General features: G+C 57.0%; 1 protein-coding gene across 2 annotated transcripts in view; it reads left to right on the plus strand.

Moving 5' to 3' along the window:
• SCARB1 (scavenger receptor class B member 1) overlaps positions 1-12,858 on the plus strand; it is a 67,590-nt gene that overhangs the window by 23,938 nt on the left and 30,794 nt on the right. For both annotated transcript variants that reach the window (XM_039243240.1, XM_039243179.1), the window contains exon 2: positions 11,686-11,843. In XM_039243240.1, coding sequence (XP_039099171.1) covers positions 11,686-11,843 — 158 coding nt within the window. The remainder of the gene's footprint in view (positions 1-11,685; positions 11,844-12,858) is intronic.

Here is a 12,858-nt window from a genome sequence, read left to right on the forward strand (position 1 = left end):
GCCATCTTTGTCGACGTTAGCCGACTATGTACTGGCACGTGGAGTCTTCACGGCTGAACGTACCCAAGTAACCAGCGCCCAGACCAGGAAGCAGCAGCGCCTAAACCCTCTCTGTGTCCCCTCTAGTCGCTACCCACCCTGAGAGTGACCACAACCTCGATTTCTTAGAGTGTAGATTAGTTTTGTCTGGTTCCGTACTTTATCAGAATGATATCACACAGCAGATAATCCTGCACGCTGGCTTCTTTTTTTGTTTTTTACTTTTTTAAATGTTTGTTTATTTTTGAGAGAGACAGCGTGAGCTGGGGAGGGTCAGAGAGAGGGAGACACAGAAGCTGAAGCAGCTCCAGGCTCTGAGCTGTCAGCACAGAGCCCGACGCGGGGCTGGAACTCACGAACTGTGAGATCATGACCTGAGCTGAAGTTGGACGCTGCACCGACTGAGCCCCCCAGGTGCCCCTGAAGCATCTTTCATGGTGAGACTGGCATGTGGGCTTTCGGGGGGAAGACACGGGTGATGTGCCCCCTTCTCACCACATCACGTCAGCGTGGCGTCTCCGTTGAGGTAGATCCTGTTTCTATTCCTTTTGCACAGAGAGACACTGAGGCCCGGCAGGTTGTACTGGGCTCCGGCTGGTTGGGGGGGAGGGCAAGGGGAGGAGGGGGCAGGGAGGCGGGTGCGGCTGTCCGGCCGGGGCCCGTGTGTCTGTTGGGCGCCCCAAGGCCTCTCTGTCTCTCTCCTGGGCCCCCGGCAGCCCCCGCACTGGTCTCCAGGGATCAGATTTGGTGGGACGCCAGCACCGTTGTGCGGCCTCCGTGGGCTCAGGCTGTGCTGACTGTCCCAAAAGCACTCACCCCCACACGGAACTGCTTGTGCTTTAATTTTTTAAGTTTTAAAATCGAACTTTAACCTCCACACAGGGGAATGCACCATGTTAGGTATAGAGGTAGGTGAATTTTTTAGTTGAGTTTATTTATTTATTTATTTATTATTTTTTTAAAAAAAATTTTAATGTTTTATTTATTTCTAGGAGAGAGAGAGAGAGACAGCATGAGCAGGGGAGGGTCAGAGAGAGAGGGAGTCACAGACTGAAACAGGCTCCAGGCTCTGAGCTGGCAGTCAGCACAGAGCCCGACGCGGGGCTCGAACCCACGAACCGCGAGATCATGACCTAAGCGAAAGTCGGAAAGTCGGACGCTTAACCGACTAAGCCACCCAGGCGCCCCTGAGTTTATTTATTTTGAGAGAGAAAGACAGAGAGAGAGTGAGCGCACACGCGAGCAGGGCTGGGGCAGAGAGGGAGAGCGAGCATCCCAAGCAGGCTTCACGCTCTTGGTGCAGATTCGGGGCTCGAACTCATGAACCGTGAGATCGTGACCTGAGCTGAAATCGAGGGTCGGCCTGGGCGCTCAACCGACAGAGCCGCCCAGGCGCCCCTGTAGGTGGATTTTTCTGCAGGTCTGCACACTTGCCGAGCTCGCCCGGTCCCTGCCGACGGCTCTCCTGCGCCCTCCCTGTCAGCACCCCCCCCTGCAGTACCGCTGCCCCCGCCTCTGTCACCGGCGCTCAGCTTTGCACGTCGGCCAGGACGTCGGCCAGGGCGTCGCCCAGGTGGATGCGTCAGCGCTTCTGGTGGCCGGCACGGTGTTTGTGGTTCACCCGAGCCGTCACGGGCACCCGCGTCCACTCTTTTCCCTGTGGGGTGGCATCTCACCGTGTGAACGTGCCCCCACTTGTCACCCTTTCCCTCGTCCGAGGACATCTGTGTCTCCAGTTTGGGGCTTTGATGAGAGACGCTGCTGAGAGGGCTTGCGGACGGTCGTTTGTGTGTGGATGGAGGTAGCTTTTCGTTTCTCTGGGAAACCCTAGGAGTGGGTTGCTGCGGGGGGCGGGGGGTAAAAGTATGTTCCGCGTCAGCAGATAATGCCGGACGTTCCCCAGCGGTCGACGTACCGATTCGACTCCACCGGCCGTGTGTGAGCGTTCTGGGTGCTCCGGTCCTTGCCAGCGTTGTTACCGTCAGCCTTTTTCGTGTTAACTTTTCCGGTGGAGGCTGTGGGACCTTACCGGAAGTCTCATGGGCACCTTCTCTGATGGCCAGGCTGCCCGGGCCCGGTGGGGTGCCTCCATGAAGTCGTGGGGATCAAGCTCCCATCTTTCTGCTCCGCCATCCTTTGTGGCTTCTATTCTCAAGGCTGCCTTACGATCCAGTGTGGCTGCTCTGGCTCCATCCATCATTTTTTTTTTTTTTAATGTTTTTATTTATTTCTAGGAGAGAGATAGAGACAGCATGAGCAGGGGAGGGTCAGAGAGAGAGGGAGTCACAGACTGAAACAGGCTCCAGGCTCTGAGCTGGCAGTCAGCACAGAGCCCGACGCGGGGCTCGAACCCACGAACCGTGAGATCATGACCCAAGCGAAAGTCGGACGCCTAACCGACTAAGCCACCCAGGCGCCCCAAGGCTCCATCCATCATGACTGCAGTCTTGGCAGCAGGGAGACTTGTCAACAGATACAGAGGAATTTCTGAGGTCAATAATGCCAGGAAGGCAAACAGGGTGATGGATACAGTGTGACTGGGGGAAGGACTAAGTTATAAAGGGTGGTTTTCTTTTCCTTTTCATTCACTGCTATATAGTCCCCAGACTTAGAACAGAGCCTGACATGTATTGGGAGCTCAGTAAATATTGTTGAGGGAACGTTGAGTCCTCAGGGAGGGTCACACGGAGCAGGTGAGTTTAGACTCAAGAAGTGAGGGGGTCACCAGTGAAGCCACGGGAGGGAAGGAGCAAGCAGTCAGTGCAAAGGCCCTGTGGCAGAAGTTTGCCTGGCCGGCCCAGGAGCAGCGAGGCCAGCGTGGCTGGAGCAGAATGAGTGAGGCAGTGGACAAAGGGAGGAGTGATTGCAGTAGCTGTCAGGGGGCCCAGTTGTCCAGACCTCGTAGGTCACTGTCAGGGATTGGGATTTTATTCTGATATAATTTGGGAGCCGTTTGGTGGCATTGGAGCAAGGGGGTGACATGAGCTGACTCCTCTTTTAGAAGCGTAACGCTGATCCCGTGGGGAGAGCAGACCGGGGGCAGGAGCCGAGGGAGGAAAGGCGGTGAGGAGGTTAGTGCCTCGGTCCACACAGGCAGCCCCGGGCGCGGGGCGGTGCTGGGAGCCCGACAAGCTGACGGAAGGAAGGCTGTCGGTGGGAGGGAAGTGGAGGCGCCGGGGACGTGGCTCAACTTCCCAGCTGAGGAAACGCACCTGTTCCCTTAGCACGCTGCTCGGGTCGCCTATAAAAAGCACCTTGAAAGTCAAGGGGCTGCAACAGTAGCCACGGGCGTGGCTCCCTGACTCAGTCTGCCTCCTGGTCCTCCGAGCCCCCCGGCAGCGTGGGGGGGGGCAGGGCACGCCCTGGAGCCCCGGATGCAGGGGTAGCAGGTGGCCCGCTGGCCGCTGTGGAGCTGCAGGGGCTGGGCCGTGTGTGTGCGAATCGCTGCTTCCTCTGGAGCCGGTTTCCTCTTATCACAGGGGGAGGGATTCGATTTTGCAATTCAGTGGCCACAGGTCAAGTTAATGATTATTTTGCAAAGCCGCCCTGAGCCCAGTAGGCGAGAAGGTGTGAGGATGCGGTGGGGATGGGGTGCGGGCCCCGCGGCCGAGCGGCCTCCCCTCTGCCTGTGACATCAGGGAGACATCGGCCGTCCAGCCTCAACGTCTGTATCTGTTCAATGAGCATTTGATGCGGTGAAGCAGGCAGGGGCTGCTGTTCCCCGGGCGGTGTTGTGTGGGGACGATCAATACGATTCGCCTGCTCCCCGCTTGTCCCCCACCTGAGGGGCAGCGCCGGGGTGGGGTGATTGTGCACAGGATGAATGGGGTCCCAGTCAGGTCAGAGCAGCCTCCTGAAGACTTCCTGGAGGAGGTGGCACCTGGGGTTTTGGATTGGGGTGTCAAGGACATCCTGGGCACTGGGGCCAGTGCTGTGGGAGGCAGTGAGCTGATCTGCCTTCCCAGACTGGGCTCGTGTGTGGGAGAGCAAGGTGAGGCCTTGAATGCCAAGTGCAGGAATTCGTATTTGAAGGTGATCGGGAACCAGCGACAAGCACGGCTCCCTCATGCTGAGCGTCTCCTCTGTGCACTCGCTGTGCACCCTCTCTGAGTCTCATCCGAGGCTCTGCCAGGGAGGTGCTGTTACTGTTCCCATTGGACAGATGGATAAGCTGAGGCACCGAGATGTTGCTGGAGGCCAGGTAGCTATGAAGTGATGACGTGGGGTCCACCGAAGTCTGTCCACACCAGCGCTGCCTGTAAAAAGATAGTGCAAATCACGAGCGTGAACGCCGTGTGAGATTTGAAATTTTCTGGGAGCCACGTTGTTAAAAAAGAGCCACGTGGGGCACCTGGGGGGCTCAGTCGGTTGAGCGTCCGACTTTGGCTCAGGTCATGATCTCACTGTGAGTTCGAGCCCCGCGTCAGGCTCTGTGCTGACAGCTCGGAGCCTGGAACCTGCTTCAGATTCTGTGTCTCCCTCTCTGCCCCTCCCCCACTTGTGCATGCTTTTTCTCTCTCTCTCAAAAATAAATAAACATAAATTTTTTTTTTCTTAACATGCCAGGTGCTTCTGGAGACTGTAATTTCTCCTTCAGCCTCTTTTTGAATATGGCCTTCTCTGAGAAGCCTTCCTGGACTGCCCTATTTGACGTGATGGCCCAGTGTGGTCAGGGCCTGAGGTATTTCCTGCAGGGATTGGTTTACCTGGTGCTCACCAGTGCCCTCTGCCCCAGGACCGTCACCTCCGCGAGTGCAGGAACTTGCTGGTCTATTCTCCGGGGTGTTCCCTGCACCCAGGGTGCTGCTGGGCCCCCGCCTGTGCCCAGGGTGCTGTTAGGGGACCGCTGAATGGTTGGGGTGCGTGCTGCGTCTTTCTTCCCACAGTCGTCTGGGAACCCAGAGGTCGAGCTTGTGGAGCCTCGTGGGGGCCCGGCGGGCGGGCTGACGGGCGCGGGGGTGGGCCCACAGCCCCCTGCTAGGTGCCCTCCGTTCTCCCTGGCACCAGGGGACCGAGGACAGACTCGTGAGCTTTGGGCCAAGATGCCAGCCCGGCTGGGTGTGGGTTCACGTGACCCTCGGTCACTTAGCTTTGCCTCAGTCTCAGCCCCTGGATTGGGCTCATGGTGCCCTCCGCCCCCCACGACGTGTCTGAGTTCTAACCCGTTACCTGTGAGTACGGCCGTATTTGAAAATAGGATTTTTGCCGACAAAATTAAGCTGAGGACCAGATGGACCCTAAATCCTATGAGAATTCTTTATGAGAGAGGAGGACACACAGGAAGCGGAGGTGACGACGGAGGCAGAGGTTGGAGGGACCCGGCCACCAGAGGCTGGGGAGAAAGTGGGGACCCCCCCGTCCCCCAGAGCACTCAGGGGCAGCGTGGCCCTGCCCACACCTTGAGGTCAGACTTTGGCACCCCCCCCCACTGCCCCTGCGCCAGGAGCGACTCCGTCAGAGTGGAGGCCTCCGTGCAGGGTAGGGGGGCAGCTGAGGTTCCGAGTGTGCGTCGGCCAGGCTCTCAGGCTCCCTGGCTCTAGGGGTCTGGCGGGCGATGCTTTTCTGGGCTCTGGTCAGGTCCCAAGCTTTCGCCACCACCGGCCGAGGGTGACGGCGGAGTCCCCGGACCCGTGGGGCCCTCTAAGCCCACAGCTTACCCCAGCCGCTGCTGGAGGCCAGCTGAAGGTCTGGGTCCCTGGAACAGCAGCCACGTGGCCCCTGGCCTCTCCCTGCCTTCCTTGGGCCTCTAGTGAGGCGTGGGGCTGGCCCAGGACCCCCCGCCCCACCCCCTGCCTGGCTGCCCTTCCCTGGGCAGCGTGTCGAGGGCCTCCCCACCCGGCCTGGGTAGGCGATGGGGGCCAACCGAGGAGCCCGTGGGGACCACCCTCGTGGGCTGTGACATCCGTCTGCCTCGGTCCCAGTGCTGGTCTGGCCGGGGAGGTTGAGGCCGCTAGGCCTCAGAGTGTGATCGTGACTGTAGTTTTACAGCGACTTCATTGAAACAGAGACTAATAGCTAAAAATCAATGTGTGTGAAATGTTCATTTAAAAAAAATTTTTTTTAGCATTTATTGATTTTGAGGGAGAGAGAGACAGAGAGCGAGTGGGGGAGGGGCAGAGAGACAGGGAGACACAGAATCCAAAGCAGGTTCCAGGCTCTGAGCTGTCAGCACAGAGCCTGATGCGGGGCTCGAACCCACGAACTGTGAGATCATGACTTGAGCCGAAGTTGGATGCTCAACCGACTGAGCCGCCTGGGCGCTCCGTGAAATGTTCATTTTTGCCATCCCGCGTCCACTGGGCTGCTGCCCCGGCCCAAGCTGGGCCCCAAGGAGGCCATGCTCTCCATGTACTTAAAAATAAAAACCCTCCCTTAAGTAGGAGCTATTTAAATATAATCAGAGGAGGGGCGCTGGGTGGCTCAGTCAGTTAAGCATCTGACTCTTGATTGCGGCTCAGGTCATGATCTCACGGTTCGTGGGATTGAGCCCTGCCTCGGGCTCTGCGCTGACGGCATGGAGCCTGCTTGGGATCCTCTGTCTCCCTCTCTGTGCCCCCCCTTTCAGAATAAACTTAAAAAATATGTATACATACAAAGAAGGAAGCCTATAACTGCTCTCTAGACAGTTTCTGTGTTGATTGTATTTATTCCAGAGCTCATGTTGTTTGTTGACTCAGCAAAAATTTACTGGGTGTTTGCCGGGTGCCAAGCATGGTCCTAGGCCTTGGGGGCATATCAGTGAATCACAGAAAAATCCCTGAACAAAGCCAGTGAAGGTCCTGTCCTTGTGAGGTCATGACCAAGCAGGGGAGACAGAAGGAGCAGCAGACGGTGCATTCTAGAAGGCCACAAGGGCCATGGAAAACATAGCAGTTTGAGGGAGATCAGGTGAGAGCTTTGACTATTTGGCCACCTTAGGAAGAACATTAGAGGCAGAAAGAATAGCTAGTGCAAAGGCCCTGGGGCAGGAGTGTGCCTGCCGGGAGGCCAGCATGGCAGGGTTGAGTGAGTGACAGGGACGGGATGTGAGTCCTGGAGAGGCCGCGGGGTTAAGACGGCAGCTTTTATATTCGTTTTATTTTCAAGAAATAAAAGGTTACACATTATGTTGTATGTTTCACAAACTCTATGGAAAGGTCTGTGCCGACTGCATCTTTCTGCAGCTCGTCTTTTGTCCCCAGGTCGACCTGGTCCGTTCAGTCTGCCCACTGTGGTGGCTGCAGAAGCCCAGCTCCGACCGGGAGCTCCGATAGCGGGCTGCGGAATGATCGGGAGGCTGGGACCCGCACGGCTCCCACGCGGTGCTGTGAGCGCTGCTGCGGTGAGCACGGCTGTGCTCGGCCACGTGCTTCCCAACAGGCGCGGTGAAAGTGTCCCATCGTCTTTCGGTTGTCACGCAAGTGAGGTGTATGCATTTGACAAAACTCAGCAGAGTACACGTAACAGGGATGAACGTAACGGGCGGACCTGAGGACATCGCGCTGCGTGAGGGAAGCCGCCTGTGGCCTCCGCTCGAGCCTCTGCGTGTTTTGAAGAAATCGGGTGTTGTGGATGTGTTTGGCGCCTCGTACGATCCCAGTCATCTGAAAACAGGCAGCTCCACAGAGACAGAAAGTCGATGAGGGGTGCCCGGGGCGGGAGGGGGGGGGAGGTACTGCTAATGGGCGTGGGGCTTGTTTTGGGCGAAGGATGTTCCGGCAGTAGACGGTGGAGGCCGCATGCTTCTGTGAGTGTATCCGCACCACGGAATGTACGCGTTAAGCGGGTCACGTGTATGGTGTGCAACTCATAAATTGTTGGGACAGTCAGAGAGCACCAGCGTCGTGTTTCCGTGGCCCTTCCCTAACGTTCACCCTTCCTCGATGTACAGCCTGTGAGTTTCATCAGACATGTGCACCCCCCCGGGTGGCCCCCGAAATCAAGAGATGGGACATTTTCATCACTCCCTGTGTTTTCCGGAGGCTGTTTTGGTGTTGGATCCCCACCGCCCCGAGCCTCGGCCTGTTTCTGTCTGTGTAGGTTGCCTTTTTCCAGATGTTCTGTGTGCGGAATCATACAGCATGTGGCTTCAGCATCGGGCTTTTGTTGCTTAACTTAGGCTCTTGATTCATCGTGTGGTGGACTTACCCGTGGTTGGTTCTTGTTTATGATCGAGTAGGGTTCCATTGTTCGGATGTGTGGCGGTTCGTTTATCTGTTGGTGGACATTTGAGGTGTTTCAAAATATGTTTTGGGGCACCTGGGTGGCTCAGTCAGTTACGTATCCGACTCTGGCTCAGGTCATGATCTCACAGTTCGTGGGTTCAAGCTCCGTATTGGCCTCTGTGCTGACAGCTCGGAGCCTGGAGCTGCTTCCGATTCTGTGTCTCCCTCACTCTCTGCCCCTCCCCTGCTCATGCTCTGTCTCTCAAAAATAAACATTAAAAAAAATTTTTAAAATAAAATGTTTTAAAAACCTATTCATTGCTGATGGACGTTGAGGGAAGTCACGCTCCTAAAGGCTTCCTAGCTTTTACAGAGCTGCATCCCCGCGCACCTCCCCCCCCCCCCCCAGAATGCCCTTGGTGTCTTCTCTTCCCGGCAAAGCCCAGCTCACCTTTTCAGTACTCTGCTCATGTGTCCCCTCTTCCGGGCAGCCTCCCTGACTGTCCAGGAACAGGCTCTTGGCAGATCTGGTTCGATGAGAGGCAGCCGTGTCCAGCAAGGGCTCACCTTGGGCCTCTCTCCCTGTCTTTGTGGTCTGGGCTGTGATCTTTGACCTTGGGGGGAGTGTGCGGGGGTAGAATCGGCCATATCAGGCGAAAGGCCGTGAGCATGGCTGGGGCTGCTATCTAATCAGCTGCTCTGGCCAGATGCCTCTGTCCTGATGCCGGTCAAAAGCGGTGCAAAGTCTGTCCCCACTTGGGGGTGGGGGTGGGGCAGTGACAGTGACGGGTCAGTCACTTCATGCCGGGTCACTACTTGGCGGCTGACCTTCTGGATGCCCCTGTTCTAAGCACTTCGCCTCTACAATCTCGTTTAAACCTCACACCAGCTCTGTGAGGTGGACCCTATCATTATGCCCATTTAAGAGATGAGGAAGTTGAGGGTTCACAGAGGAGCAATGACTTACCCGCATCACCCAGCCAGAAGGCAGAGCGGGGTCATCGAATATTCCCTGTGAGCAAGCAGGTGAACGGGGTGGAACCCCAGAACCCGAAAGCCCCTCTGCTGGAGAGAGAGAGGGACACTCGGCTTTATCTGGTGACTCATTTCTTGGGCCGTGATTTGTCCCCGCAGCAGGATGAGGCGGACAGCGGATGAGGAGAGCGCGGTGGGATTCTGGGAATCCGACTTCCGAAGGCTTCTCCGGGTCCAGCTGAGAAACTGGGCTGGGGAGGCAGGGGAGGCAGGAACCGGAAATGTTAAAAAAACAAACCACTTGATTCAGGTGTCATCAACGTTTTAAAAAGCTGTACGTGTTTAACATACAACCCGATGAGTTTGCAGGTACGTATACACCCTCCAGACCATCCCCGGAATCTGTGCACAAAGATACCCATCACGTCCACGACTCTGCGTGTGGCTGCTCGTAGACTTTTAGTTTTGCAAGACCCGTGTGCCCAGCGATCTACCAGACACCATAGAGTGTTTGCCGTTAACAGGACCATATCATATACTTAAATATTTGCTAAGAGGGTAGATCTTGTGTTACGTGTTTTTATCACACACACAGACACACACAGGAGGAAGGAGGAGTGTGCTGGCGGAAGTCAGCACAGGCAGGGACCCCGAGTCACTAGCCCCGTGCGTGTCGTTTCTGGGAGGGGGATGGCGGCCACGGGCACATCGGGACGCCCCCCGTGGGCCTGCTGCGGATTTGAGGATTTCCATCCTGGGAGACCCCGCTCCCTCCCAGCAGCCCCGCCCGCGCCCACGGAAGCTGTGGGGCCACCCCTCCAGATGGTGCTCCGGCAGGCGTGGCAAAGGGGCGGCCGTGAGGTGTGCGATGTGGCTCCCGGGCGTGTTTGATTTTGAAAAATAAATTGTTGCTATTGAAACAGTTAGGAGATTTCACAGAATCCTTTGTTCACATCACATTTATGAAGCGCCTTTATTTGTGTGTATCAGGGGTCGGGTGATAAAAACGGTCCCTGTGGCTTCCGTGGCTGGTAGGGAAAGGTGGTTATCAGTAAATGATGACTATACCCCGAAATCCAAATTTTATGGTGAATCTTCCAGTTTTTTTATTCTTGGCAATGAATTCAACTTTTCTTCATTTAAGTGCCAGGTCAGTCAAATGAGGCACAGCTGAGGCTACAGGGTCATTGGCCCCCATTGTACAGATGGGAAAACCGAGGTTCAGAGATGGCTGTCTTGCCCGCGTGGCCCTGGGATCTGGCTGCCTTCAAATCTGCTCCTTTCCAGAGGCTGCCTGTTGGGGACCTCGGGCCGGGCCTGGCTGGCACCGGCCTCCTCTCGAGCCCCTGGCTGCTGGTTCCGGCTGTTTGAGCACAGTCGAGGTGGCTGCCCTTGTTCTGGAAGGCCATGTTCACAGGGACGTGGAAGCGACACAAGCTGCATTGTCCCTAGCTGTGGGATATCGGGCATCTGTCTGATGGGCTGGCTCACTGCGACAGACCCGGGCTCTGAGCCTTGTGGGGCCCGTGGGGTGGCCGGCCCATGTTGGGGTTGGATTGGGTGGTACCGGGGGGACCTCCCTGTGACACCCGAGCAGGGGTTTGCAGAGCTGAGGAGCGAGGCAGGGAGTAGAGGCCAGTGTATCTGACGGACGGGCTCTGTCTGAGCACCTCTGTCAGGGCCTCTGCACGGACACTGCTTCAACGTGCAGCCATCTTCCCACCAAATGCGTGTGTTCCCCTCACTGCCTTTCGTTTTTATTTTGTTTTGTTTTTGTTTTTGTTTTTGTTCTCTTTTGCTGGCATTGTGCCTGACTACTCTGTTTAAAGTTGTAACCGCCTTCCCCATCCTGCCTGTCACACGGCACATGTGTTACCTTCTTGTGTAACAAGTACCTGCCTTTCCCCTGCTAGATGAAGGACCCCACAGAGGTGGGCATTGGGGTCTGTCCCGTTCACTCTGTTATCCCCAGCTCTTAGAGTGGCTGGTATGCAGTATGTGCTCAGTAAAACTTTGATGAATGAATGAATGATCCGTTTGGCCACATGGAGCCCACGTTTCTGCAGCCGTCTCCCGGGCTCTGATCAGGTTACTGTTACTGAAACACGATGGAAGAACGACAGCAGGGGTGCCTGGGGGGCTCAGTCAGTTAAGCGTCCGACTTCGGCTCAGGTCATGATCTCGTGGTTTGTGGGTTTGAGCCCCGCGTCGGGCTCTGCGCTGACAGCTCAGAGCCTGGAACCTGTTTCGGATTCTGTGTCTCGCTCTCTCTCTGTCCCTCCCCCTTCTTGTGCTCGCTCTTTCCCTCTCTCTCAAATATAAATAAGTAAACATGAAAAAAAATCTTTAAAAAAAGACAAAGCGACAGCAGGAGTTTCGTGCCTGTGGGTGGACGCAGTGTGTGCAGGGAACCCCTTGCGGGTGCAGCCCAGCGGCGCCAGCGGCTCTGGGCACTGCTCTGGCTGCGTGGGGTGGGGGGGCGGCACGGGTCACTCTCCTCACGGACGTGTTTGTTTTTTCCCCACAGAATGTGCGCATCGACCCCACTAGCCTGTCCTTCAACATGTGGAAGGAGATCCCCGTCCCCTTCTACCTGTCCGTCTACTTCTTCGACGTTGTCAACCCCAGCGCCATCCTCTCGGGCGAGAAGCCGCAGGTGCGGGAGCGCGGGCCCTACGTGTACAGGTGAGGACGGAGCGGGCTGGGGCCGGCCTCTCAGGTGGGCTGCCCTGGGCGGGGTGAGGGGGCTGGGTCATCACCCCATTTTACAGATGAGGAAACGGAGGCCCCTAGTGGTAGAGGGGCTCGCTCAAGGTCACCCTGCTTTCCCCAGTCCAGTGTCCAGTGGTTGAGACCACAGACTCCGGAGAGAGACCTCCTGGGGTTAAGAACTGCGGCTTTCTGATTGCAGGAAGGGGTGGGCTTTCCTTGTGCCTCAGTTTCCCCATTTGTGAAATGGCGATAACAGCATCCACCCTGGGGTGGCTGTGAGGTCCCGAGGACTGGGTGGGATCGCGGGCAGCCCTTGGCACGGTGCCTGGCATGCAGTAGTGCCCAGTACACGTCCGTGGCTGGCGCATCGTCGCAGCTGCTGTGTGGCCCCCTTCGCTGGATCCTGGTTTTTGGGGGAGCGCGGCTTGTTGAATCGACCGGAGCAGTTTTCCGAGAGAAGAGGGAGGGCCGTTCCGGTGTGAGACCCAGTTCCCGGCCCCTGCCCGTTCCGCCTTCTGGGACGAGTCACGTCACAGAACTGCCAGCCGAACTTGTCCGTGAACGGCTTCGGAGCTGAGCCTCCTTTGCCAAAGTTCATATCATTTTCTTCCTTCCGGAAGCGTTTATTGGGCACCTCCTGCATGCTAGGCACTGTGCCAGTCACTGGGAAAGGCAGACCCAAGCCTCACAGAGCTGACATCCAACGGGAGAGAGTAAACATGTGGGCAAATCAGGTGGCTGTAAGTGTGGCGAGAGCCAAGCAGGTGAACGTGGAGAGTGCTGGAGGGCGGGGTGTGAGCAGGGTTGGTCTAGCTGGAGGGTCATGGGGGCACCTCTGCCGGGGGGTGCTTCCCTTGGCCTGAGTGATGAGAAGGGGGTGCCGCTGTGTGACGATCTGGGGGAGGAGGGTCCCGAGCAGAGGCGGCAGCTGGTGCAAAGGTCCTGAGACAGGCAGAGTCTGGTGGTCCGGGGAGAGGAGGCCTGAGCG

The sequence above is a fragment of the Hyaena hyaena genome, unplaced genomic scaffold (genome assembly GCF_003009895.1).
Source record: "Hyaena hyaena isolate Hyena2069 unplaced genomic scaffold, ASM300989v1 scaffold_0, whole genome shotgun sequence".
NCBI lineage: Eukaryota > Metazoa > Chordata > Mammalia > Carnivora > Hyaenidae > Hyaena > Hyaena hyaena.